The 26,395-nt window shown below is 40.2% G+C and overlaps 1 protein-coding gene across 1 annotated transcript in view; it reads left to right on the plus strand.

Moving 5' to 3' along the window:
- Window positions 1-5,889: 5,889 nt before the first annotated feature.
- ALG6 (ALG6 alpha-1,3-glucosyltransferase) overlaps window positions 5,890-26,395 on the plus strand; it is a 62,685-nt gene continuing 42,179 nt past the window's right edge. Inside the window, exons 1-3 of the mRNA XM_082687873.1 lie at window positions 5,890-6,008; window positions 10,375-10,636; window positions 25,440-25,524. Of these exons, the coding sequence (XP_082543999.1) occupies window positions 10,555-10,636; window positions 25,440-25,524 (167 nt within the window). The 5' untranslated portion in view covers window positions 5,890-6,008; window positions 10,375-10,554. The remainder of the gene's footprint in view (window positions 6,009-10,374; window positions 10,637-25,439; window positions 25,525-26,395) is intronic.

Raw genomic sequence — 26,395 nt, forward strand, 5'->3', positions numbered from 1 at the left:
CAGTTTTCAAAATAATAAGTGGTATACCAGCTCTGTCCACTGATGATTTTTTTTTTTTAAATCATTATGAACTCATGGAGAATTCCACAGACAATTCAGATTTGATGTGTTTCGATCCATTGGCTTTTATGTTTACTGATGCTCAATGTTGTCCCACCTATGACCAGTGGGAATCTCTTCAAGTTAGTTCCTGAGACTTTTTGACATTGGCTAGTTTTTGACATTTGGCATAGTTTTTGATAGTTTCCTTGATAGTATAACAAAGTGTTCCAGATTTTTGTATATATTTTTTAAAGATTTTATTTATTTATTTGACAAACAGAGACCACAAGTAGGCAGAGAGACAGGCAGAGAGTGGGGGAAGCAGGCTCCCCGCTGAGCAGAGAGCCCAATGTGGGGCTCGATATCAGAACCCCGAGATCATGACCTGAGCCGAAGGCAGAGGCTTAACCCACTGAGCCACCCAGGCGCCCGGCAATGTGTTTTCTTTCTGTTTCTCCCTTTCTCCTTCCCTTTCTTCCTTCTTCTCCTATCCCATCTCTTTCCATAATTCAATTCCCCATCCCTTCCATAATTCAATAAAATAAATCATGAGTTTATACTGATACTTAACTTCAATCTTATATCTTTAACTCATTTTTCACACCAAGAATCCTGATATCCAAACATCAGCATGATAAAATTTGAGTATCACATAAATTTTCATGTTTATTTTTTTATTTTTTATTTTTTTAAAGATTTTACTTATTGGGGCACCTGGGTGGCTCAGTGGGTTAAGCCACTGCCTTCAGCTCAGGTCATGATCTCAAGGTCCTTGGATCGAGCCCCGCATCTGGCTCTCTGCTCAGCGGAAAGCCTGCCTCCCCCGCTTTCTCTGCCTGCCTTTCTGCCTACTTGTGATCTCTTTCTCTGTCAAATAAATAAATAAAATCTTAAAAAAAAAAAGAAGAAGAAAAAGGATTTTATTTATTTATTTGACAGAGATCACAAGTAGGCAGAGAGAAAGAGGGGGAAGCAGGCTCCCCTCTGAGCAGAGAGTCTGACACCGGGCTCTATCCCAGGACACTGGGATCATGACCCAAGCCAAAGGCAAAGATTTAATCCACTGAGCCACTCAGGCACCCCAAATTATCATGTTCTATATCCCACTTTACACATACAGTTTTAGAATAACAACACTAATCCTAATACCAACAACACAATTACTAATAACAATTATTTTATTTATTTATGTTTTTTGAAGATTTTATTTATTTATTTGACAGAGAGAGACACAGTGAGAGAGGGAACACAAGCAGGGGGAGAGGGAGAGGGAGAAGCAGGCTTCCCACTGAGCAGGGCATGACATGGCCCAAGGTAGATGCTTCACGACTGAGCCATCTAGGCACCACCCCCTTATTTTATTTATTTATTTATTTTTTAAAGATTTTATTTATTTATTTGACAGACAGAGATCACAAGTAGGCAGACAAGCAGGCAGAGAGAGAGGAGAAAGCAGGCTTCCTGCTGAGCAGAGAGCCCAATTCGGGGCTTGATCCCAGGACTCTGGGATCACGACCTGAGCCGAAGACAGAGGCTTTAACCCACTGAGCCACCCAGGCACCCCCTTATTTTATTTTTTTAAAGAGATATTTTTTCCTTAGGGTATACTGCAGTAGGGATTTACTGTCAAATTACCATGTTTTAAAGTCACTTGGAAGAGTTACTTTCTGTGTAGTTGAGCCACCACCTGGATACACATTACAGTTCTTTTGTTTCATTTTTTGATTTTTAAGGATTTCTTTTTCGATTTCGTTTTCTTTTTAATTAACTTTCAAGGTTCATAGTCATACTAAGGATAGTCTTTATGTCAATGTTTTGGCATTTTTTTGTATGCAATCTCTAGGCTTCTGAACTTCTTTTATATCAATCTGAAAATGAATCAGAGTAAGATCCATGTTCAATCATAGTTCTGACATTGATTTGCTATATCTCTTACAGAAATTACATAATGTCTCAAACGAGCATTTCCAAGTATGAGTTTCATTGACCACTTTGTAAGATGGGAAGTGGGAGGTAGGGTGAGTGTGGGGATAGGATACCATGGTCAAAATAAGTCTGAAAATTCCATATTCTCTTGGAGAATGATGTATATTAACACATAAAAGGCTCTGAAAAGACCTGGAGTGAGAAATCCTTTTTATATTAGTATAACCCACTGTTTTCAAACTTATTTATTTCTCCATCAAGAGACTGTCTTCAGACTTTTTTTTTTTTAAACAATACTTAGTGAATGAGAGTTCTATGGAGCATACTTGGGAAACTGAGGCTCTCAAGTTTTCTTGTATGTCAGAAAGGGATAATGCCAAAAAAAAAAAAAAAAAAGAAAGGGATAAGGCCTATTCTACCATTCTCTGAGTTATTGTCTGGATATGAAAGATTTTTAGTAGATAGAAGAGGCTACTATTTTGCTAATGGCTGTAATCAAACTTGGAAATGTGGGGATTAACTCTAATTCTAATCTACTTAGGTGGACTTACTCCTTGGAGAGGGCCAGGGAGTACTGAAATTTGGAGACTGCAGAAAAAAGGAAAATGACATACAAGGACCAAATTAGGAAGATGTACAGACTGGTAAAATGATTCTATTTCGAAGAACAGCTATGTCCAGACTCAGGGAAGCCCTGGGTTTGAGACAGGGGGTTTTCTTAGTGGGTGAAAGTAATCTAGGGAAGGAGCTAGAAACTACCATTAAGGTATGATTAATGTAAGGAAGTTGGCCTAGTGTATTGAGTACTTAAGGTACGTTTCATAAGGTAGGAATTAGTTTATTAGGGCTGCTATACTAAATACAACAGATTGGATGACAACAAAAATTTATTTTCTCATACTTCTGGAGGTCAAAATTCCAAGATCATGGTGTCAGCAGTGTTGGTTTCTTCTGAGACCTCTTTCCTTGGCTGTAGATGGTCATCTTCTCCCTGTGTCTTCATATGGTCTCTCTGTGGATGGGCACATCTGTGACCAAATTTCCTTTTCTTAGGACACGAGACAGGTTGGACTAGGGCTTACCCTAATGACCTCATTCAAAATGCATTTACTCAGCATCTGTTACATATAGGTACTAAGCTTTCAGAGATGATAGTATTTACTAGAGGGAAAGAGCAGGAGCAGGATGTAGATGGACTGGTAGGGCAGTTCAGCTATGAGTTAGAGTCTGTGAGGTCCCTTCTACTATTTATTCAATGAACTTTTTAAGTACCAACTGTGTTCTTCATACTCTGCCAGAAGCTAGGCAGAAAGGAGAGAGGATTTTGCCAACTGAAGATGTATATTTCTAACATATTAATATCTCTGAAATTAATGTTTTACAGTCATAACTAGTTTAAATAGGAACCTTCTTACTTAGTAGTACATAAAATAATGCTGCTTCTTACAATTGATGTATTACAAGCCAGTAAGATTAAATAAAACATGATTTTTAGTCTACCAAACATGGTTCTTGTCCATAAAATGCTTATTTGTATCTTGCAGTGTCCTGGATTTTCCCCTATGCTTGTAACCATGTAATATTTTTCATTAGCTTATCTTTTTCCTTTTGACCTTAAATATGGGTTTGCTGAAATATGGTTGTCTATTCTCCCATTGTACTGTCTCCCTCATTCTTCAACCAAATGAAAGACTTTCATATCTCTATCTTCAACCCCAATTTTTTTTCTAGGGTCTGATTCATAACTGGGATCTAAAGATTATTAATTTGTTGTCTTGCTGTCACCTCAAATTCAATACAGTGCATCGCCTTTCCCTCCAAGCCTGCTTCTCCTTAGGATTCCCTAGATCTTTCAGATGTTCTAGAAATTCAGACTTGAAACCTTGGGAGCCTTCCTTATTTTACCCTCTCCTTTGTTTCACATCTACATATCTACTGTTGCCAAGACCTGTCCATTCTTCCTGTTGCATTGATTTCTTCTTTTCCAGGTCCACAATTATCATCTCAGTCCAGGCCTTTGTCTAATCATGCATGACTACTACAGTGGTTTCCACCTCTTCTTCTGACTCAACCACTATCACCACTTTAAATTTTCTCTAACACTGTGCTGTACACTGGAATCTCTGCTAAAAGTCATTTATTGGCTCCTTACTGATCATTGAATAAATTCCAAACACCACAACCACCACATTCAAGGTTCTCCACAATTATTCCTTTCCAGCTTCATTAGCCACAATCTGAACTGGAGGAAATGTTCTATACTTTTCAGCTGCCACAACTTTGATTTGAACCATTTCCTTTGCCTGGAGTCCTACTCCCATATTCCAGGCTTTCTTTCAGAGCTCTGCTGACTGCTTCAGGGAAGGCATTTCCTGATAGTTTTATTTATTTATTATTATTTTTAAGGATTTTATTTATTTATTTGACAGACAGATCACAAGTAGGCAGAGCGGCAGGCAGAGAGAGGAAGGGAAGCAGGCTCCCTGCCTAGCAGAGAGCCGGATTTGGCGCTTGGTCCCAGGACCCTGAGATCTGGACCTGAGCCGAAGGCAGAGGCTTTAACCCACTGAGCCACCCAGGCGCCCCTCCTGATAGTTTTTTTTTTTTAATATTTTATTTATTTATTTGACAGAGAGAGAGAGAGATCACAAGAAGGCAGAGAGGCAAACAGAGAGAGGGGGAAGCAGGCTCCCTGCTGAGCAGAGAGCCCAAGGTGGGGCTGGATCCCAGGACCCTAAGATCATGACCTGAGCCAAAGGCAATGGCTTTAACCCACTGAGCCAACCAGGCGCACCCCCTAGTGATAGTTTTAAATTTACAGTTTGGAACTCCTCCGAACTCCTACAGTACTTAACGCATAATCCAATAATCTGACATTTAGCATGTGCTCCCGTCTATTGCTTTACATCCTTTTATGCATAAAAATGTCTTTCCAAAGAGAAATCTCTTGAGGGCAGGGACTTGGCCATATTTCTCCATATTTCTAGTATTGACAGTCTTATTTTTCTTTTCTTTTTAAAAGATTTTATTTATTTGAAAGAGAGATAGCGAAGAACTAGCACGAGCAGAGTGGAGAGGGAGAAGCAAGCTCCCCATTAATCAGGGAGCCTTAGTGGGGTTCCATCTCAGAACCCTGGGATCAGGACCTGAGCCACCCAGGCGTCCCTTGACAGTCTTTTAAATATAAAGTTTTAGATGTGGAAGTTTACATAGACTTATCACTCATTTCACAGCTGAAGAAAAGTAGATCCAGAGAGTTGGGTAGATTCACTTAGTATACAGCCATAGTCAAATATTTTCCCGTAATTATGGGTTATAAATCAGAGGGGCTGGCATATAGAGAATGGTAGGATTCAGTAGAGGAACGTTTGCGTTCTCTGAACAAAGGAGGCAAGGTAGTTGTTTGGGGCAAGTTTGGGAGTAAGTGATCCAAGCTGCTTGATGGGAAAGGTGTAGTGGCTACTTGAGGGCAGGGCTGTTCTTTTGTATAACCCACAGGCTCTCAAAAATGTTGGACGTTTAATGTTTCTTACATGAAGTGCCTTACCAGCCTTAATACATTCTTCTCCGTAGGCTTGTGGCTTGAAGACTGTGAAGCAGGTTGGCTTCCTGGCTCCTTGAGAGCACAGTCGCCGAGGAAGACCCACTGCCCGCTGGTGAGGATTAGCCAAGGGCTCTCCACTCTGCGAAGGGAGCCAGGACGCGCCCCTGACAGGAATCCGTGGACTAAGCAGCCGCTCAGGACTTGGCCATCATCCCGGGAAAGAAGAGCAAGGGGCTTTCCACCTGCCGCAAGCCTAACCCGGGGTGGGAGGCCTCTCGGGTTCCAGCCCCCGCTGCTCCGCCTCCTAAGCCCGCCACCGCCTCTCCGCGCCTTTTCCCGGCCCCTCCCCTTACGTTCGACGGGCTCGCTCCCGCGCCCGGAGCGCGCGCACGCGGAGGCGGAAGGCTGAGAGAAGCGCTCCGGCACGGGGGCGAGCGCGCAGGCGCCTTCTTGGGTTAGCTGCAGGCGCGAATCCCAACGTTCCGCGGGCGTTGGGGTAAGAGGCCGGGATCCTGGGGCATCTGGTCTCGGGGCTGGGTAGGGAGGGGGTGGGGAAGGGGGATTCGCGACGCGCGGCGATTCGCGCGCAGGTAGCAGCGCGGCTCCAGCACCCCCTTCTCTCAGAGGGGCGGCTGGCGAGGCCTCTCCAGGTCACCCTGCTGGCTTGCGTGGTGGGGGTCGAGTTACGGGACGGGCTGATGGTGGTGGACCCCTTGACTTGGCAGCGGGCTTCGCTCCCCTGACGCTTGTGTTCCTGCGGTCTTGAGGGTCTGGCCCGCTGGAGAAAGGGAGGAGAAACGTTAGGATGGTCCCTTTTGCCAGACGTGCTCCTCGGGAATAGCCGCACTCCCTGGGTATTGTGTCCACCTTGGAGGAAGGACCTTTCAGACTAAAAAGAACAAATTCGGCAGTGGAAGGGAACCGCTGAGGTTTTGTTTGTTTTGTTTTGTTTTTGATCGAAATGTACTAATCTTAGGGCGCAGTAGGACGGAAAACCTATCTGCCACCTGCGTGAAGAATTCGTGTTGTGTGGATGGGTTAGAAAGTTACTGCACTTTGCTTTGCAGATGGAAAAAGTAATAAAGCACCTTTGTTAGTGTTCAAGAAGAGACGCGTTAAGTCTCATAATAACTTTGGCCACAAAGGACTCAGTAAAATTAGGTACCTCCCCTCTTTGTACAAAGGAATCTCTCTATTCAAAAGATATTTTATGAGTACCTGCTTTCTGCAACTTTGTTCTAGGTGCAGGGAACAGAGCCAGGGCCTAATAGGAGGATCCTTGCTCGCATGGAACTTATATTGTGTTGTTAAATAAATGTAATATTTTTAAAAAGATGTAATTTCCTTTTATGCTTTTTTATTAGAATATAACATGTCCAAGAAAATACAGCAATCATAAGTTGTAACTTGCTAAATTATTGTAAACACATGTTTTTTTTAAGAGCCTTTTTAATTTTTATTTATTTTTTTTAAGATTTTATTTATTTATTTGACAGAGATCACAAGTAGGTAGAGAGGCAGGCAGAGAGAGAGGGAGAGGAGAAGGCAGGCTCCCTGCAGAGCAGAGAGCCCGATGTGGTGCTCGATCCCAGGACCCTGGGATCATGACCTGAGCCAAAGGCAGAGGCTTTAAGCCACTGAGCCACCTAGGCGTCCCTAGAGCCTTTTTTAAAAAAAGATTTTATTTACTTGACAGAGAGAGATCACAAGTAGGCAGAGAGGCAGGCAGAGAGAGAGAAGGGGAAGCAGGCTCCCTGTTGAGCAGAGAGCTGGATGTGGGGCTCAATCCCAGGACCCTGGGATCATGACCTTAGCTGAAGGCAGAGGCTTTAACCCACTGAGCCACCCAGGTGCCCCATGTAAACACATCTTTTAACCACCACTCAAATCAAAAAACAACATGTGGGGCGCCCACATTGGTTAAGCGAGGGATTCTTGATCTGGTCATGATCTCAGGATCCTGAGTTCAAGTCTAGCCTGGGATTCGTTTCTAGGCCTTGAGCCTGTTTAAGGTTCTTACTCTCCCTCTTCCTCCTACCCTCCATCCCTCTTTTAAAAACAACAGCAACAGAGGCACCTGGGTGGCTCAGTAGTTTAAGCCTCTGCCTTCGGCTCAGTCATGATCCCAGGGTCCTGGAATCGAGTCCTGCATTGGGCTCTCTGCTCAGCAGGGAGCCTACTTCCTCTCTCTCTCTCTCTCTCTGCCTGCCTCTCTGCCTACTTGTGATCTCTGTCAAATAAATAATAAAATTAAAAAAAAATGCTTAAATACAACAGCAACAACAAAAACACAAAGTTCTCAGCTTCTCAGAAGACCTCCCTGGAGACCTCTCCCAATCACCATCCTTTCTTTTCTCCCCAAAGGTAACCTTTTTATTGTTATCTAATCATAGATTAGTCTTGTCCATTTATGAACCTTTCATAAATGGAACCAAATATTATGTATTCTTTGGTGTCGAACCTTTTTATTTTTTTTCCCCAAAAGATTTTACTTATTTGTCTGAGAGAGATTGAGTGCACAGAACAGGGAGTTGCAGGCAGAAGAAGTAAGCCGCCCCCACCGAGCAAGAAGCCTGAGGTGGGACTCAGTCCCAGGACACTGGGATCATGACCTAAGCTGCAGGCAGATGCTTAACCCACTGAGCCACTGAAGTTTTCCTGTTTTTATGTTGGTTTGTTTGTTTTTTAAGTTTTACTTTAAGTAATCTGTATACCCAACTTGGGGCTTGAACTCACAACCCTGAGATCAAGAGTCACAAACTCCACCAGCTGAGTCAGCCAAAAGCCCCTAGTGTATAGCTTTTTTTTTTTTTTTTTCTTCTTTTATTGGGGGTGTGGGGAGAGAGCAGAGGGAGAGAGGAAGATGCAGACTTCACACCCAGCAGGAAGCCTGATGTGGGGTTTGATCCCAGGACCCCGGGATTATGACCTGAGCCCAAGGCAGAGGCCTAACCTACTGAGCCACCCAGGTGTGCCACAATGATTGAATTTTAATTTTTCCTCTTACCTTGCCTCTGTGATGAAAGTTCTAGTGAATAGTAAGATGATCAAAAATGGATGTGGTATGAGGGAGGAAGTGGAATTTGTACAATCTAAATGTGACTAATATATTTACGTATATTTATTTACTGCTTTGAGTCATACTACCTAATTGGGATGCTAGACTTCATTAGTTCTAGAGTTGATTCTTGCTATATTTATTGGTTTTGTTTTTTAAAAATTTTATTCATTTATTCATGAGAGACAAGAGAGGCAGAGGGAGAGGGAGAAGCTCTCAGGGAGTCTGAGGAGGGTCTAGATTCCAGGACCCCCAGACCATGGACCTAAACCGAAGGCAGCCACTTAACCAGCTGAGCCACCCAGTTGCCCTGACCCTTGCTATATTTAAATAAGAAAATAATTTTTGTCACTATATTATATACCTGAAACTGTATGTTAACTGTACTGGAATTTAAAAACTTGGGGTGCCTGGGTGGCTCAGTCAGCTAAGCACCTGCTTGCAACTCTGGTCATGATCCCAGGATCCTGGGAATAGAGGCCCACATCAGGTTCTCTGTTCAGTGGGGAGCCTGCTTCTTTCTCTCTGTCACTCCCACATCTTGTGCCCTCTCATTCTCTCTCTGTTAAATAAATAAATAAAATCTTAAAAAAATAAAAACCTTAATAAAAGATAAATAAAATTAATATGTTTAATTACATTCTTAAAAAAATTTTTTTTAAATTTTATTTATTTATTTGACAGAGAGAAATCACAAGTAGGCAGAGAGGCAGGCAGAGAGAGAGAGGAGGTAGTAGGCTCCCCACCAAGTTGAGAGCCCAGTGCGGGGCTTGTTCCTAGGACCCTGAGATCATGACCTGAGCGGAAGGCAGAGGCTCAACCCACTGAGCCACCTTTTTAGGCGCCCCTTAAAAAATTTTTTTTGCCCAGTAGGTGGAATGTGCCAATTTTCACCTAGTTTTTTCAGTTGACTTACTGTGTTTTTCTGATTACATCTAAAGCATATCCTGTGGTTAAAATGGCCCATTATTTCCCAGAGCTTTTTACTTTTAATGCATCCAACCCAAGAGAAAAACTGAAAGAAAAAAGAAACACGTAGATGGTTAATTACATTTTACTGCTTTCTCTCAAGAATTGGTGACATTGGGGCACCTGGGTGGCTCAGTTGGTTAAGCGCCTGCTTTCAGCTCAGGTCATGATCCCAGGGTCCTGGGATTGAGTCCTGAGTGGGGCTCCCTGCTCAGTGGGGAACTTGCTTCTCCTTCTCTCTCTGCCTGCTGCTACCCTCTGTCAAATAAATAAGCAAATTCTTAAAAAAAAAAATTGGGGTTATTATTTGATTCTAATAAAGGTTCATTCTCTAAGATAGAAAGATGGTGTGGTTAGTGAAAGTATATTTTGGAAGAAAAGAAGTAAAAGTCAAACTACATAAATTACTCTAGTGGACTTTCTCAAATTAATAGAAAGGTAAAATTCCTCTTTCTCTCTGTACCAAAGATAAATTATCTCTTTGTTAACTTTTGTAGTTTTATTTTTACATGTAGGCAAACATGCTTTTGATGGAATTGACTCTTCAACTATCTATATTTATCTGTTCTTTTTCTTCATTCAGGACTATTCCTTTGTAAGAAAGACCCTTACCCCATCTTTAGATATATTGAGTCTCATTTAACAGAGCTACCTTTTAAGGTATATTTCCTAACTAGAGGTCTAGTGAATAAAGTACTTAAAACTACCCACTTTTCCTCCTTATCAACATACCTAATTCCCCATCTTCCTACTTGGTTTAATGGGTTCATTGTTTTATTGTGCTCAGCTAACTCTTGGTCTTTTTTTCTTTCTTTCTTTTTTTTTCCCCCTCCAGGCTACTTCTTCACAGACTGAAAAGTCCATATTTAACTGGAGAGGAAGCATCACTTAAAAGTTCTCTCAAACTACTAATCCCAAAGAATTGATAACTTTTCTCCAATAAAGAAAAGAAGTGACTGACTACCAGTTAGAAGTATTCTGGCACTGGTCCTATTTTTTCCCTCCTTAGAAAAATATGGAGAAATGGAACTTGATGGCAGTTGTGGTCCTACTAGGACTAACAGTACGGTGGACAGTTTCCCTTAATTCTTACTCAGGTAACTTATGCATCTTTACTGTAGAAGATGGACTTTGAATAGTTTCCTCCCTCTTCCCATCCTCCTCCTCCTTCTTTTTTGTAATAGTTTATAGATACCTGCCTGGGACAGAGAAGAATTTGAGGCTTTATGGGTATGGTCAAGAAAATACACTTAAACATTGAATTCTGGTAAAAATAACAGTGTAAGAGCTTAATAGAAGCATAGAATTTATGACATGAGAAAACAAAAATGTATTCTAATGGCAAAAATGACAAGTTGAGAAATGATTATGTCTTAAGCATCAAAGAAAGAACTGAGGTAGTACTTCAAGATGGGAGTGGAATCAAAAGAGGCTTTTGTTTGTTTGTTTAGGGTAGAGAAACCATGTTCCTAGACTGAAGGGAAGAGACCAGTGGAGACTTAAGACTGGGAACCATGTGAGAGAAAGGGAGGGAGAATTGATGGTATAGGTCCTGGATAGGGGATAGGATTGGATTTTACCCTGTGAGTATTTATTTAGCACTGCTCATGTCCCAGGCACAGTGCTAGGTGCTAAGCTACATGAATGTCCAGTACTGAAATGGTCCACATTTTAGTAGGTAAGTGGTCACAGGACAATGTGATTATTATGACTAGAAGTATTTGTTAAGTACAAAGGTAATATAGAGAAGTGAATAATGAGGTTGCAGTAGAGAAAACTTTTCAGAGAAGTCGATGTTTGAGTTCAGGGTTTGAAGGATGAGTCGGAATTTGCTAGGCAAATGAAATGGGGAACATGTACAAAAACATGGTAGAATGAGAACATTGTTTTAAGTAGTGAGTATTGGAGTTGCATAAAAAGAAGGAATAAAAAGGATGGGGAGGGAGCAGCTCAAGATTTAGCTATACAGTTTGCTTGGCAAATAACTTGTGTTTTAGAAAAATAACTTTGTATTGAAAGGGTTGTAGGAAGCAGGTTATTGGTAAAGAGACATAATAATATAAGTATGAGTACTATTTAAGTATTTGTCATATGCTAGACACTGAGCATTTTCTTTTACTTACCATGACTACTGAAAAAAGATATTGTCTATAATTTACAAATCATAATAATATAAGTATGAGTACTATTTAAGTATTTGTCATATGCTAGACACTGAGCATTTTCTTTTACTTACCATGACTACTGAAAAAAGATATTGTCTATAATTTACAAATGGAAAATGAGACAACTGATAAATGACTCAAATTCAAATATAGTTGTATTTTATTCCAAAAGGAGTGCTTTTAGGACACTACTCTGTGGCTTCTGAGAGAGAAGTCAAACTAAGCTAGCTAAAAGATGGACAAATGAATTTGAGGAATAGTGAGGAAGTAAAATCACTTGGATACAGCAGTAGACTTGGGTTCAAATGATAGTTTTTTTGCTTGTTAGCTGCCAGATCTTGGAGTAGTTACTTAATCTCCATGAACCTTTTACAAAGGTACCATCTCTACAAAGTGGGGATATTAATACGTATTTTAACAGCATTGTGGGAATTACTTGAGATAATACGTATGAAACATACTTCCTTTTTTTTTTTTTTTTTTTTTAATTTGACAGAGAGATCACAAGTAGGCAGAGAGGCAGAGGCAGGCAGAGAGAGAGGGAGGAAGCAGGTTCCCCACTGAGCAGAGAGCCCAACATGGGGCTTGATCCCAGGACCCTGAGATCATAACCTGAGCCAAGGGCAGAGGCTTAACCCACTGAGCCACCCAGGTGCGCCTATTTTTTTTTTTTTTTAAAAGCATTTATTTTTAAAAAGATTTTATTTATCTGAGAGAAAGAGAGGGAGCACAAGCAGGGTTGGGAGGGCAGGGGACATGTGGAGAGAGAGAAGCAGACTTCTGCTGAGCAGGAAGCCCAATGTGGGGCTCGATCCCAAGACCGCAGGACCATGACCTGAGCTTAAGGCAGATGCTTAACCAACTGAGCCACCCAGGCACCCCAAGACTTTATTTATTGATAGAGAGAGGGAGAGACAGAGATAGGGAAAAAGCACAAGTTGGGAGGAGAGGGAGAAGCAGGCTCCCTGCGCATGTACACTGTATCCCAGGATTCTCGAGATCAAGACCTGAGCTGAAGACAGACACTTAACTTACTGAGCCACACAGGTGCCCTATTTTTCTTTTTCTTTTGTTATTTTTTTAAGATTTTATTTATTTGACAGAGATCACAAGTAGGCAGAGAGGCAGGCAGAGAGAAGAGGGGGAAGCAGGCTCCCTGCTGAGCAGAGAACCCGATGTGGGGCTCGATTTCAGGACCCTGAGATCATGACTACCTGAGGTGAAGGCAGAGACTTTTTAACCCACTGAGCCACCCAGGCGCCCCACCTATTTTCCTTTTTAAAGTTTATATTCACTTATTTGAAAGGGATTGAGAGCAGAAAAAGAGAGAATAAGTGGGGTGGGGAACAATAGAAGGAGAGAGAGAAGCAGGCTCTCTACTGATCTGGGAGCCCCATTCAGGGCTGGATCCCAGGATCCTGGGATCATGACCTGATCCAAAGGCTTAACTGACTGAGCCAATCAGATGCCCAGTGTGTTTTCTTTTCTAGTAGTATAGGAATATAATCAGCACAGTGATGGTTCACAACTATTTTCTTGTTTTATCCTTAAATCAGATCATTTAACCCCAGAATGTGTATTGAGTGTGTGCTGTGCAGCAAAGATATCTTACTGGTGATCATGTTTTTCAGACTGGCTTTCAGGGTGGCCAATAATAATAATTCATATCTTCCTGTGATACTGTCATTTATAAGAAATAATGTATTTGGTCTTTGTCCTCCTTCTGGCACAGAGCCTCTAAAAACCCTTGGGATTTTCTAAGTGAAAGTGATAAAGTTGTCTTTTGTTAAGGTAATGCTGGCTTTTGGACCCACCTAAGGATGGGGTCTGGTTGCCCAGAAAACCAGATTGCATCATTAGAGGGTTGGAACTTTCAGTCCTACCCTCTGATTTCCGGGAAGGGGAGAGAGACCAGAGGTTGAATCAGTCACCAATGACTAATAATTTAATCAATCATGCTTTTGTAATAAAGCCTTCATAAAGACCCAAAAGTATGATCAGGTTGGTGAACACGTGGAGATTCAGATGGATTAGAAGCTCAGCACCCTTTCCCCACATCATTGCCCTATGCATCTCTTCCATCTGGGTGTTCTGAGTTAAATCCTTTTTTAATAAACTGGTAATCTAGTAAGTAAGTGTTTCTCTCAGTTCTGAGATCTGCTCTAGCAAATTAGTTGGACCAAGGAGGAGGTTGTGAGAACATCTAATCTATAGCCAGTCGGTCAGAAGTGCAGTTAATAATCTAGACTTGCTGTTGGCATTCAGAGTTGGAGGGGGTTGTTGGAACCTCCAACTGATCAGAATCTGGGCTTGTGACTTAGAGGGAGGGGGCAGTCTTATAGTATTGCACCCATAATCTGTGGAATCTGATGGTATCTCTGTGCAGATAGAGGCAGAATTGAGTTGAATTGTAGGATATGGAGATGGCGTTAGAGCATTGCTTGTTGGATGTGAGGGAAATCTCCCATCCCCACATTGTAATTGGATTCCTGAATCACCCTTTTACTTCTCTAGAGATATTCAGAGTCAGGTGGGTAGGACAGACTTGTAAATAGGTACTACATCAAAATATAGTGTGATATGAACCAAGTAGACTGGGGACACTAAAGACTTGTAATTCAGACAAGAAAGGCTTAGAGTATCACATTAACGATAACACGTTTGTTCTGAAAGAAGTGTGGGGAGGGTTTACTAGGCGGATAGTATTCCAGTGACAGGAAATAGCATGAACAAAGGCCAAGGGTTCTTTGTGGTATGTTGAGGATGTAAGTGTGACCGGAATACAGGGTGCATGATTAAGATGGAGCAGTAGGTGAGTGATGTAGGAATAAACGGGGCCGGACTGTAAGCTAAAAGTAACATGTGAGGGTTTTTATCTATTGGGCAGTGGAGGTTTTTAAGTAGGGATTTACATGATCAGGTATGTTGCTTAAGAAGACAACTATGGAGGCAGCATGGAGTTTGGAGTAGAACAAGGAGAGGCTGACGGTAGCAAGACTACACCGGCAGCATATATGTGCCATAGCCTGACTTCCATTTTTAATGCTTACTTGGAGTGTTGCTGCATAAAGCTGGTTGCAGTGGTCTAGGCCAGGGATGATGAGGCTTGTCTAAGTGACTAAATTTGAGAGCCATTGAGTAAAAATCAACAAAATGTAATGATGAATTGTAGGGATAAATAAGAAGGGGAAGAGTTTGACAGTCTGGTTTCTAGTTCAGAGATACTGAGACTTGAAAACAGAGCAGATTCAGTGGGGAAGGTAATGAATGAATTCCATTTTGAATCCGTTAAGGTTTGGGTGCATTTTAGTTGTATAAGAAGGGTGAATTTGGAGACATGGAATTTGGCTGGGGGGTGCAAGAATGCATAAATTCCATCTTCAGCTGGTCACAGAGAACAACAGTTCAGGCCCTGGCTTCATACTTCAGTGCAGCTCTGTGATGAACAAGGCTGGGCCAACTGTAGGAATCCTTTTTTCTTGGCTAGAACCAAAGTAGGCAGGTCCTGTTTCACTGAGTTTCTCTCTAAGCTCACATTCAATCTGAGATCTTACAAAGAAAGTGCAAGAAACGAACCAGAAAACATTAGTGCCAATTCCTAGAGTACATTTTATCTCTTGTCATCCATTCTAGCTTTTTTAGTATTGAAGTAGTTCCATACTTCACAATGTTTCGTAGTGTTGAAACTTTTGCCACTCTGGAGTGTGTGAAATGATATTTTGTTGCGTTTTAATTTGAATTTCCTTCATTACTAAAAGCTTAAGCATATTTGTATCTTTACTGGCTATTTATATTTCCTTTCTAGGATATTTGCTGTGTCCTTTCTATATTTCTTTCTTTTTTTTTTTTTTTAAAGATTTTATTTATTTATTTGACAGACAGAGATCACAAGTAGGGCAGAGAGACAGGCAGAGAGAGAGAGAGGAGAAAGCAGGCTCCCTGCTGAGCAGAGAGCCCGATGTGGGGCTCGATCCCAGGACCCTGGGATCATGACCTGAGCCGAAGGCAGAGGCTTTAACCCACTGAGCCACCCAGGTGCCCCATATTTCTATTTGATTTTTTTCTTTTATATTCTGTATTTTGGGTTTTTTTCTTAAGTAGTCTATATTCTGGAAGCTAACCTTTGTACAATCATAAATATCTTCTCCCAGTTTATAGGTTATCTTTTCATACCTTAAGTTGTCTTTTTTTAAAGTTGTATGTATGTATGTAATCTCTGTACCCTATGTGGGGCTTGAACTTGAGACCCTGAGATGAAGAGTTGCATGCTTTTCCACTGAGCCAGCCAGGAGCCCCACATCTTAAAGTGTCTTGAACAGGATAAAATAGTGAGATTTATAAATCTTTATTAATGATTTGTGTTTTTTGTATCTTTAAGACATTCTTCCCTACTCTAAGTTACAAAGGTATTTTCCTAAGATTTTCTAAAAGTTTTTTTTAAGATTTTATTTATTTATTTGACAGACAAGAGATCACAAGTAGGCAGAGAAGCAGGCAGAGAGAGAGGAGGAAGCAGGCTCCCTGCTGAACAGAGAGCCCAATGTGGGGCTCGATTCCAGGACCTTGGGATCATGATCTGACCTGAAGGCAGAGGCTTTAGCCTACTGAGCCACCCAGGTGCCCCCAATTTTCTAAAAGTTTTAAGATTTGTCTCTCCTACTTAAGTCCTTCTTCTTGTTCTTGTTCTTCTTCTTCTTCTTCTTCTTTTTAAGATATTTTATTTATTTGTCAGAGAGAGAGAGCACGCACAAGTAGGCAGAGTAGCAGGCAGAGGCAGAGAGAGAAGCAGGCTCCCTGCCAAGCTAGGAACCTGATGCAGGACTCCATCCCAAGACCCTGGGATCATGACCTGAGCTGAAGGCAGCAGCTTAACCGACTGAGCCACCCAGGCATCCCACTTAAGTCCTTCTTAAAATTGAATTTTATATATAACATGTGAGATAGGCATTTATTTTAAAATTTTTTCACATAGGTAATCAGTTCTTTCAACCCTTTTATCGAATATTGTATTTCCCCCCACTAATGTGCATTATCAGCTCTGTCTCAGCTTTTCATATATGCATGGTTCTATTTCTGATTGTTCATTCTGATCACTTGGTCCACTACTGCTGTATCTTATTATAATTTTGTAATAAGGCTTGATATATTGTAAGGCACATTCTCCCACCTGATAATTTCTACTTCAGGAGTTAGCTGTTTTGGGCTTTGCTCATTCATATTACAGTAGGCAGAATTTCTAAAATGGTCCCCCAAAAATGTCCTGCCCTGTTCCCCAGGACTGTGAAAATGGTAACCCACTCAAGAGTGATTGTTAGGTTCTGTGACACAGTTGACTTTAAAATAGGGAGATTGCGTTGGATTATCCAGGGTTGCTCAGTGCCTTTAGAAACAGAACTTTCTTTAGCTGGCAGCAGAAAGGGACTCCAGAGAGATTCATAACGTAAGGGTTGCTGGTTCGACAGTTGGAAGGGCCATGTCTGGAGGAACGCAAGTGGCCTCTGGCTGCAGATGGAGAATAGCCCCCAGCTGACCGTCAGTAGCAGCAAAGCATTGGATTGTGCCAGTCATCTGAACGTGCTTGGAAGTAGATTCTTCCCTGAGCCTCCAGTTGAGAGTTCAGATTGGTTGACTTCTTATTTTGGCCCTGTGAGACTCTGAGCAAAGATTCAAGTTAAACCCATTCAGACTTTTGACCTACAGAATTGTGAGATATTTTAAGTTACTAAATTTGTAATAATTGTTATGTAGCAATAGAAAGCTAATATACAGATATATGACTTTATTTATTTATTAAAAGATTTTTATTTATTTCAGACAGAGTGCACATTTGCGAGAGCATGAGTGGGGTGGGGAGGGAGAAGCAGACTCCCCAGCAGTCTGATCTGGGGCTTGATCCCAGGACCGTGGAATCACGACCTGAGCTGAAGGCAGATGCTTAATTGACTCTGCCTTTAATAAAAATCAGATTGTCAAAGTCCAATGAAAAACCCTAATGGCATTTTTTTAAAAGATTTTATTTATTTATTTGACAGAGATCACAAGTAGGCAGAGAGAAAGGCAGAGTGAGAGAGGGAAGCGGGCTCCCCGCTGAGCAGAGAGCCTGATGTGGGGCTCGATCCCAGGACCCTGAGATCATGACCTGAGCCGAAGGCAGAGGCTTAACCCACTGAGCCACCCAGGCACCCCAACCCTATTGGCATTTTGAGTGGAATTACATTAGGGGAGAATTGGCAATCATTATTACACTGGGACTTTTTTTTTTTTTTTAAGATTTTAAAAATTTATTCATTAGAGAGAGAGAGAGGAGAAACCAAGTGAGACCATGAGCAGTGGGGAGGGGCAGAGGGAGAGGGAGAAGCAAACTCTCTGCTGAATGAGGTGCCTGATTCAAGCCTCCGTCCCAGGACCCAGGATCATGACCTGATCTGAAGGCAGATGCTTAACCAACTGAACCACCCAGGTGCCCCCACACTGGGACTTCTAATCCACTAAGATCGTAGGGTTTTTTTCTCCCTTAATATTTAAGTCTTTTTTTTTTTTTTTTCCCAATTATTTGAGAGAGAGTGCGAGAGTGAGCACAGGTTGCGGGGGGCATGAGGAGAGGCAGAGGGGGAGAGTGAGAGGGAAACTCAAGCAGACTCTGTGCTGAGCGAGGAGCCCAATGCAAGGCTCAATCTCATGACCTTGAGATCATGACCTGAGCCTAAATGAAGAGTTAGTTGCTTAACTGACTGTGCCACTCAGGTGCCCCTGTTTAAGTCTTCTTTTCTACATGAAAGTCTTATATATCCTTTATTAGATGTATTTCTACCTGTCTTACATATTTTTCCCTTTTTCCCTCATATAGATGGTATCTTTTAAAAATTGTTTTTCTTTCTTTCTTTTTTTTTTTTTTAAAGATTTATTTATTTTAGAGCGATGGGTGGGGGGTGTGGGAGGGGTAGAGAGAGAGAGGAAGAGAAAGAATCTCAAGCAGATTCCCAGTTGAGTGTAGAGCCTGATGCAGGGTTCAGTCTCATGACCCTGATCCTACCTGATCCAAAATCAGTAATCAGATGCTCAACTTACTGAGACATCCAGGTGCCCCTAAAAAATTATTTTTCTAAGTGCTTTTTGCTGAGGGGTACCTGGCTGGCTCAGTCGGGGGAGCATGTGATTCTTGGAGTTGTGAGTTCCAGTCCTATGTTGGCTGTAGAGATTACTTTAAAAAAAGTGCATGTTGCTAAGATATGAAAATGAAGTTGACTTTTTATATTTGGCAACCTTTCTAAACTCTTATAATTCTAAGAATCTGAAGGATCTTGTGGATTTTCTTCATTTAAAAAAAAATCCATGAATAATGAATAACAGTTTTATTTCTTCTTATCACTATCTTTGTCTTTTTGTTGCTAAGACCTTATTACAGTGTTGAATAGTGATTTGAAGTAGTGGTGGGTTAGCAGAGAGAGAGAGAGAAGCAGGCACCCTGCTGAGCAGGGAGCCCAACGTGGTGCTCTGTCCCAAGTCCCTGAGATCACGACCTAAGCTGAAGGCAGGTAGTTAACTGACTGAGTCACTGAGGTGCCCCACAAGTAATATTTTCTATGTTTTTTTTTTTTAAGATTTTATTTTATTTCTTTTAAAGATTTTATTCATGAGAGAGAGGCAGATCACAAGCAGAGGGACACAGATCACATGCAGGGCTTGATCCCAGGACCTGGGATCTTGACCTGAGGTGAAGGCAGATGCATAACCAACTGAGCCACCGGAGTATCCCTCTGTGTTCTATTGTGATTATTCTTTGACTCGTGAATTATTTAGAAGCATATTTGAAAATTTTTCAATTATTTAGGCTTTAAAAATGGTTTTTTGATATTTTTAAAATTACATTGTAGAAAGAGAATCTTACGGGGCTCCTGGATGGCTCAGTGGGTTAAAGCCTCTGCCTTTGGCTCGTGTCATGGATCCCAGGGTCCTGGAATCAAGCCCCGCATCGGGCTCTCTGCTTGGCGGGGAGCCTGCCTCCCTGTCTCTCTCTGCCTGCCTCTCTGCCTACTTGTGATCTCTGTCTGTCAAATAAATAAATAAAATCTTTAAAAAAAAAAAAAAAGAGAGAATCTTACTCTCTCGTACATATTCTTTTTTTTTTTTTTTTAAGACTATTTATTTATTTGACAGAGAGATCACAAGTAGGCAGAGGCAGAGAGGGAGAGAGGGGGCAGCAGGCTCCCTGCTGAGCAGGGAGCCTGATGTGGGGCTCGATCCCAGGACCTGAGATCATGACCTGAGCTGAAGGCAGAGGCTTAACCTACTGAGTCACCCAGGCACCCCTCTGGTACATATTCTTTGAAGTGTATTGAGACTTGACATACTATGTGATCAGTTTTTGTGAATGTTCTGTTTGTGCTTAAAAAATGGGTGGCTCAGTTGGTTAAAGCCTCTGCCTTCGGCTCAGGTCATGATCCCAGGGTCCTGGGATCAAGCCCCACATCGGGCTTTCTGCTCAGCAGGGAGCCTGCTTCCCCCTCTCTCTCTGTGCCTGCCTCTCTGCCTACTTGTGATCTCTGTCTGTCAAATAAATAAATAAAATCTTTAAAAATAATGCTTTTTTTGTTATTATAATTTCTTTTTAACATGCTTATTTTAGTTTGCTTTTCATTTATCTTATTTTAAGATTGTAATTAAGAAGCACTCAAGTGAGGAAGCTCAGGTTAGCTTGCTTCATGTTAATCCATTATTCTTTGGGAATGCATATATTGTTTAGGCAAGCTACTTATGTGTATTGTAATTTAAGTTTTTCTAAAATGTATATGCCTTACAATGTTTACATTATACCCCTTACTTAAGTGCTGCTTATGTGATTGATTTTTATAGACCTAAAAATATTGAATAAATATTGCTTGTTACTTTTATTTATTAAGCCCCGTGCTGAACTTTATGTTCAGAGGGAAGCCTGCTTCTTCCTCTCTCTTTGTCCCTATCCCTCAAATTAAAAAAATTTAAAAAAAAATTAAAAAATTTTTAAAAAAATTAAAATTTAAAAAATTAAAAAAAGATTTTATTTATTTGAGACATGGGGGAGAGAGAGAGAGTGTGGGCTTGCTAGCAGGAGCAGAGGAAGGGAGAAGCAAACTCTTTGGTGAGCAGGGAGCGTGACCTGGGGACCTGGGCCTTGATCCTAGGACCCTGGGATCATGACTAGACCCAAAGGCAGACACTTAACTGACTGAACAATGCAGGCACCCCTGCTTGTTACTTTTATTTATTTATTTTTTTGATTTTTCAATTTTATTTGTTTGTTTATGTAAAAAGATTTATTCATTTATTTAAAAAATATTTATTTATTTATTTGACAGAGAGATTACATGTAAGCAGAGAGGCAGGCAGAGAGAGAGAGGAGGAAGCAGGCTCCCTGCTGAGCAGAGAGCCCAATGTGGGACTCGATCCCAGGACTCTGGGATCACGACCTGAGCCGAGGCTAGCGGCCTAACCCACTGAGCCACCCAGGCGCCCTGTAAAAAGATTTTATTTATTTATTTGACAGAGATCACAAGTAGGCAGAGAAGTAGGTAGAGAGATAGGAGGAAGCAGGCTCCCTGCTGAGCAGAGAGCCCGATGCGGGGCTCGATCCCAGGACCCTGGGATCATGACCGGAGCCGAAGGCAGAGGCTTCAACCCACTGAGCTGCCCAGGCACCTCTGATTGTTACTTTTAAATAAGCTTTTGGGAGGAAATAAATTCTTTTTTGAGGGGGGATTATTTATGTTTTAGTAATCTCTACACCCATTATGGAGCTTGAACTCATGGCCCTGAGATGAAGAGTCACATGCTTCACCAACTGAGCCAGCCAGGAACCCCAGGGCAGAAACAAATTCTGATTTTAGTATTGATCATTTCTTATATCTTGTAGAGATTCACAGTTCCTTTATAGTTGATCCAAAGTGTTACCAGTGTTTTTGAGCAAATAGCAACACTTGAACCAAGGAAAGTTCTTTTATTCTAGTTTTCTTTTTCTGAAAGTTGTATTGGCTGTTTAGGAGGGATAAGCCCACAGAGAATCTTTTTTTTTTTTTTTTAACATATCAATCATTGTTAAAATATAACTGTATTCTGTTTAATTAATCAGTTTTGGGGTACCTGGATGGCTCAGTTGGTTAGGCATTCGACGCTTGGTTTTGGCTCAGGTCATGATCTCAGGGTCATGGGATCAGGCTCCGGACTCAGTGGGGAGTCTGCTTGAAGATTCTCTCCTTCTCCCTCTACCCCTTCCCTCACTCATGTGCTCTCCCTCTGTCTCTATCTCAAATAAATAAGTACATCTTAAAAAAAAAAAAAAAAAGAAGAAATGTTTATTTTATTGGTTAATGTCTCTCAAGTTACCCATTGCTATTTTTAATGTTTCTTCTTACTCACCAAGAACATATAGAAGGGGGATTTTGTTCTGCAAAATTTTAGCCAAATTTTCTTTTCTTAGAATGTTTAAAATTTAAATGTAAAGACAGGATGTATTGTTATCGAAGAAAGTACTTATTTTTTAAGTGATAGCATAATTCTGAATAATTCAATGGTTGATAAAATGAACATCTAAGTGCTGCTTAAGCCCATTTCCCTGAGAATAAGACAAAATTGAAACTCTGCAAATATGCATTAGTGTGTTTTCTTTATGTAATTCTGAATTTTATGTAAATGAATTTGTAGAATTAATCACTGTGGAACAAATCCTTTTTGTCCTTCTCACGTGAAGATCCCATAGGTACAGTTGGGTTGTCCTTCTGGGTTGCTTTAAGGGCACTTTAGCAGTTTTAAAAACTTAAGTACTAATTTCATAGCCAGTGTCAGCTGGATTTATTGAAGTAGGTCAGACTCTAGATAGAAACTTGTTTCTCAACCCTAAAGAGAGTCATTATCCATTCTTCTGTTTGTTAGAGAATGGTAATAAATTCTTCTACATTGACCACACATCTAGAGCAATTTCAAAAAAATCTAGATAGTTGGATCTTTTTCAGGTGTAGAAAATTTCCTAAGATCCTCTCTGACTTTTATTATCCCAGTGGAACTAAACAACCAAATAAAAACTAAACAAACAAAAAATAGAAATCAACTCCTCCTCCCACAAAAGAAGCCATGGACAATGGTTGTATTGCTTAAAAAGAAACACACAGTCCTGTAGTGTAAAATTGCAGTTTATTAGGGATATATTTTTCCTTTTCAAAAAATACAGGTTATTCTCCCTCTCCTGTTCAGTTAATTAAGTTTTTAATGAAAGTATGTACGTAGTACTATGTTTCCGTTGAACTCTGGAAAATCATGTTCTCTTGTTCATGGAAACTAAAATTCTTACTTGGGTAGCAATTAGGAAATAGTATAGTCATGTGACAAAATGTGTGATACTAAAAATAACTATTATGCGAAGTAAATAATCAGGAGGGTCTGGGTGACTAAGTTAATTAAGCATCTGATTTTGGCTCTGATCAAATCACAGTGTCCTGGGATTAAGCCCCGTGCTGAACTTTATGTTCAGAGGGAAGCCTGCTTCTCCCTCTCTCTTTGTCCCTATCCCTCAAATTAAAAATATTTTAAAAAAAATTAAATTTTTTTTAAAAAATTAAAATTAAAAAATTAAATTAATTAAAAATTTAATTAAAATTAATTTTAAAAATCAACAAACCATGTGTTTTAAATTTATAAGGAAGGTTTCATGGAGAATTTGGAATTCAGGTGATTCTTAAAGATTGGATATGAGTTGATGAAAGGGATATATGAATAGGGAGTAAGCAGCATGAACAGAGGCTTGGAGTTTTAAAGTCTCTGACAATAACTTAAAGATGTTTTGGGCAAGAACCACTAAATGGGCATTGTATTAGAATAGTCAGCATAATTTGGTCTGCCATCACAAATTGCTTAATGTTGCACATATGGTAAGTGGAATATCAGACTCAAAATTTCAAATCTTTTCATCTTCAAATCCTTGCTCTATCACTCTGATTGTATCAGTATTCTTGCTTCAGCATCATTCACTGAGAGTCTGGCACATTGCCATTGTATCTGAGAACACAGAAGTGGAAAAGATACGGTATTTTTTGAGATTTTGAGGTGTGTGTATGTATATATGTGTATATTCTTGTGTCTGTGTACTGTGGGTAATTGCTTGTGATAGTCACTCTGTGTTTTGGAGATGTTAATCTGCTTTTCCCACGATCATCTCAACAGTGGGGAATATCTCCTTGTGAAGATGCTAGTCATTAAAGAATGTTGGTATAATATAGTCATTACATGCAAAAGCCCCTATTTAATGTAGTGATCCAAAGCTGGAGAAAATCTGGGTTGGATTTGAGTCAGAGGTAATATATCATTCTCCAAGGTGGCATTAATTAATAACTAATAGATTATTGAGTACATTTGAGTGTGATTTTCAGTTGCTGATTTAAAAACTGTATGTGTCTGGGCTTCTCACAATTTTGTAGTTACCTGCTATTTAAATAGTAGATGTTTGCTACTTACTAAATGGAATTACCTTTATATCTTTAACATGACTTAAGGTTAATAAGCTACTTAACCAAGTTGTGAGCAATATAAAGTAGGATTTAAAAGCATGCATTATGGAGCCAGTTTGCTTGGGTTCAAATCCAGACCCTGCTACTTGATGCATGGGTAAACTGCCTGTTTTTTCAGCTATAGAGTGGGGATAATAATAATACTTACTTCATTGCTATATCTGGCACATAGTAGGGTCTATCAATTATTAGTTATTAAAGATTTATTATACTGAATTAGCAATTTTGAAATTTAGAAAAAAGCTATAAAACCAATATTCTTTTTATATCAGTCATTTGACAGCAAAGCCTGACCTAACCGATCTCTTTGTTTTGTTTTGTTTTTCTTTTTTAATTTTATTTATTTGAGAGAGAGAGAGAGATCACAATTAGGCAAAGAAGCAGGCAGAGAGAGTGGGGAAAGCAGGTTCCCTGCTGAACAGAGAGCCCGATGCGGGGCTCGATCCCACGACCCTGAGATCATGACCTGAGCCAAAGGCAGAGGCTTAACCCACTGAGCCTCCCACGTGCCCCCTAATAGATTTCTTTGTAACATATAGTCTGGCTTTGGTTCTATACTTGACCTTCAGTTATTTATATTTAGTTTGTAAAAACCCCTTGTAAAACACAGATACTCATTATTATTATTGTACTTGATACTTACCAGACAGTATAATTGATAGTCTCTCTCATGAAGTAAAAATAAACTTGGATATTTTATAATTAGTACAATTAACTAATTAATGTTAACAATAGCTTTTATTTATTTATTTTTAAAAAGATTTTATTTATTTTACAGAGAGAGGGCCAGAACAAGCACAAGCAGGGGGACCAGCAGGCAGGGGAGAAGCAGGCTCCCTGTTGAGCAAGGAGCCCAAAGCAGGGCCCAGTCCAGGACCCTGGGATCATGACCTGAGCTGAAGGCAGACACTTAACCAACTGACCCATCCAGGGGCCCGTAGGTAGATCCTGTTTCAACATGCCAAGGCTTAGGGAGGTTAAGTAATTAATTCATCCAAGGTCACACAGTCACTCATTGTACTAGCAGTGCTATGATTCATACCTTATCTCTGCCGTTTTGGTAATGTCTGTGTTCTTTTTTTTAAACTGTATTGCTTTAACCTATACTGCCTTTCTATGATTTAGAAAATTTTTGTAAGGAAATAAATATCATTGATATATTAAAGTATATTGTTGTCTGGCTCCTTTTACCTTTCATCTAGGTGCTGGAAAACCCCCTATGTTTGGTGATTATGAAGCTCAGAGGCATTGGCAAGAAATTACTTTTAATTTACCGGTCAAACAATGGTATGGATCATTTTAACTTGATTTTATTGTTTATCATAGTTAATGCAGATTATTTAAGAAAATTTAAAAGGAAAATATATTACTCATCTTCAGCATCCTCATTTTCTTGGATTACCTTGCATATTATAGGCTCATCTTTGAAATTTTATTCTCCTGAAGTTACCTATGTACTCAGCAGCTGGAATATGCTAAGAACTTTGAGAGCAGAGCACTTTATGCCTTAGAGGCTCTTTTGGACATAAACTGAAGAACCATCCTGGGCTAACAGTATTTTTTCTGGTGGTTTTGCAAAGTTTCTTTATTAGGAATTGAATGAGATATGAACCAGCAGTAGCTTAGTGGTAAGGAATGTTGGTGCTCAGGTTGAACCACCTGAGTTCAGATCCTGTCTCTACTATTTACTAGCTGTGTGACCTTTGGTGAAATTATTTAACTTTCTCTGCCATGGTTTTATCACTTGTAGAGTGGAAATGATAGAGTACATATTTCACTGTATTATTGCAAGGATTGAAAAAAATGATACATGTAAAGCACTTAGACCAGTGTCTACAACAAAATGAGCTTTCAGGAAATGTATTAGATGTGGTTATATCTTTACAGAAATTTGTGCCTGTGTCATTTTTATTGAACATATTCTGGTAACAATTGATGACATATATTGACTTATTGGATGCTTAATAGATTATTTTATTAGAGACTGGCTGTATAAACTGTTTGCATTGTTCTGTTGATTGCTTTAGTCACTGCTTTTTTTTTCTGTATGTTGATAAATTATTTGAGTCATTAGAGTCTGAAAGAACCATTTCATGGAGTTTTATGTGAGGAAATTATATAATACCTTTTTTCCCCAAAGTTAAAATACATTTATTAT

This window comes from Mustela nivalis (assembly GCF_964662115.1).
Source record: "Mustela nivalis genome assembly, chromosome: 10".
Classification (NCBI taxonomy): domain Eukaryota; kingdom Metazoa; phylum Chordata; class Mammalia; order Carnivora; family Mustelidae; genus Mustela; species Mustela nivalis.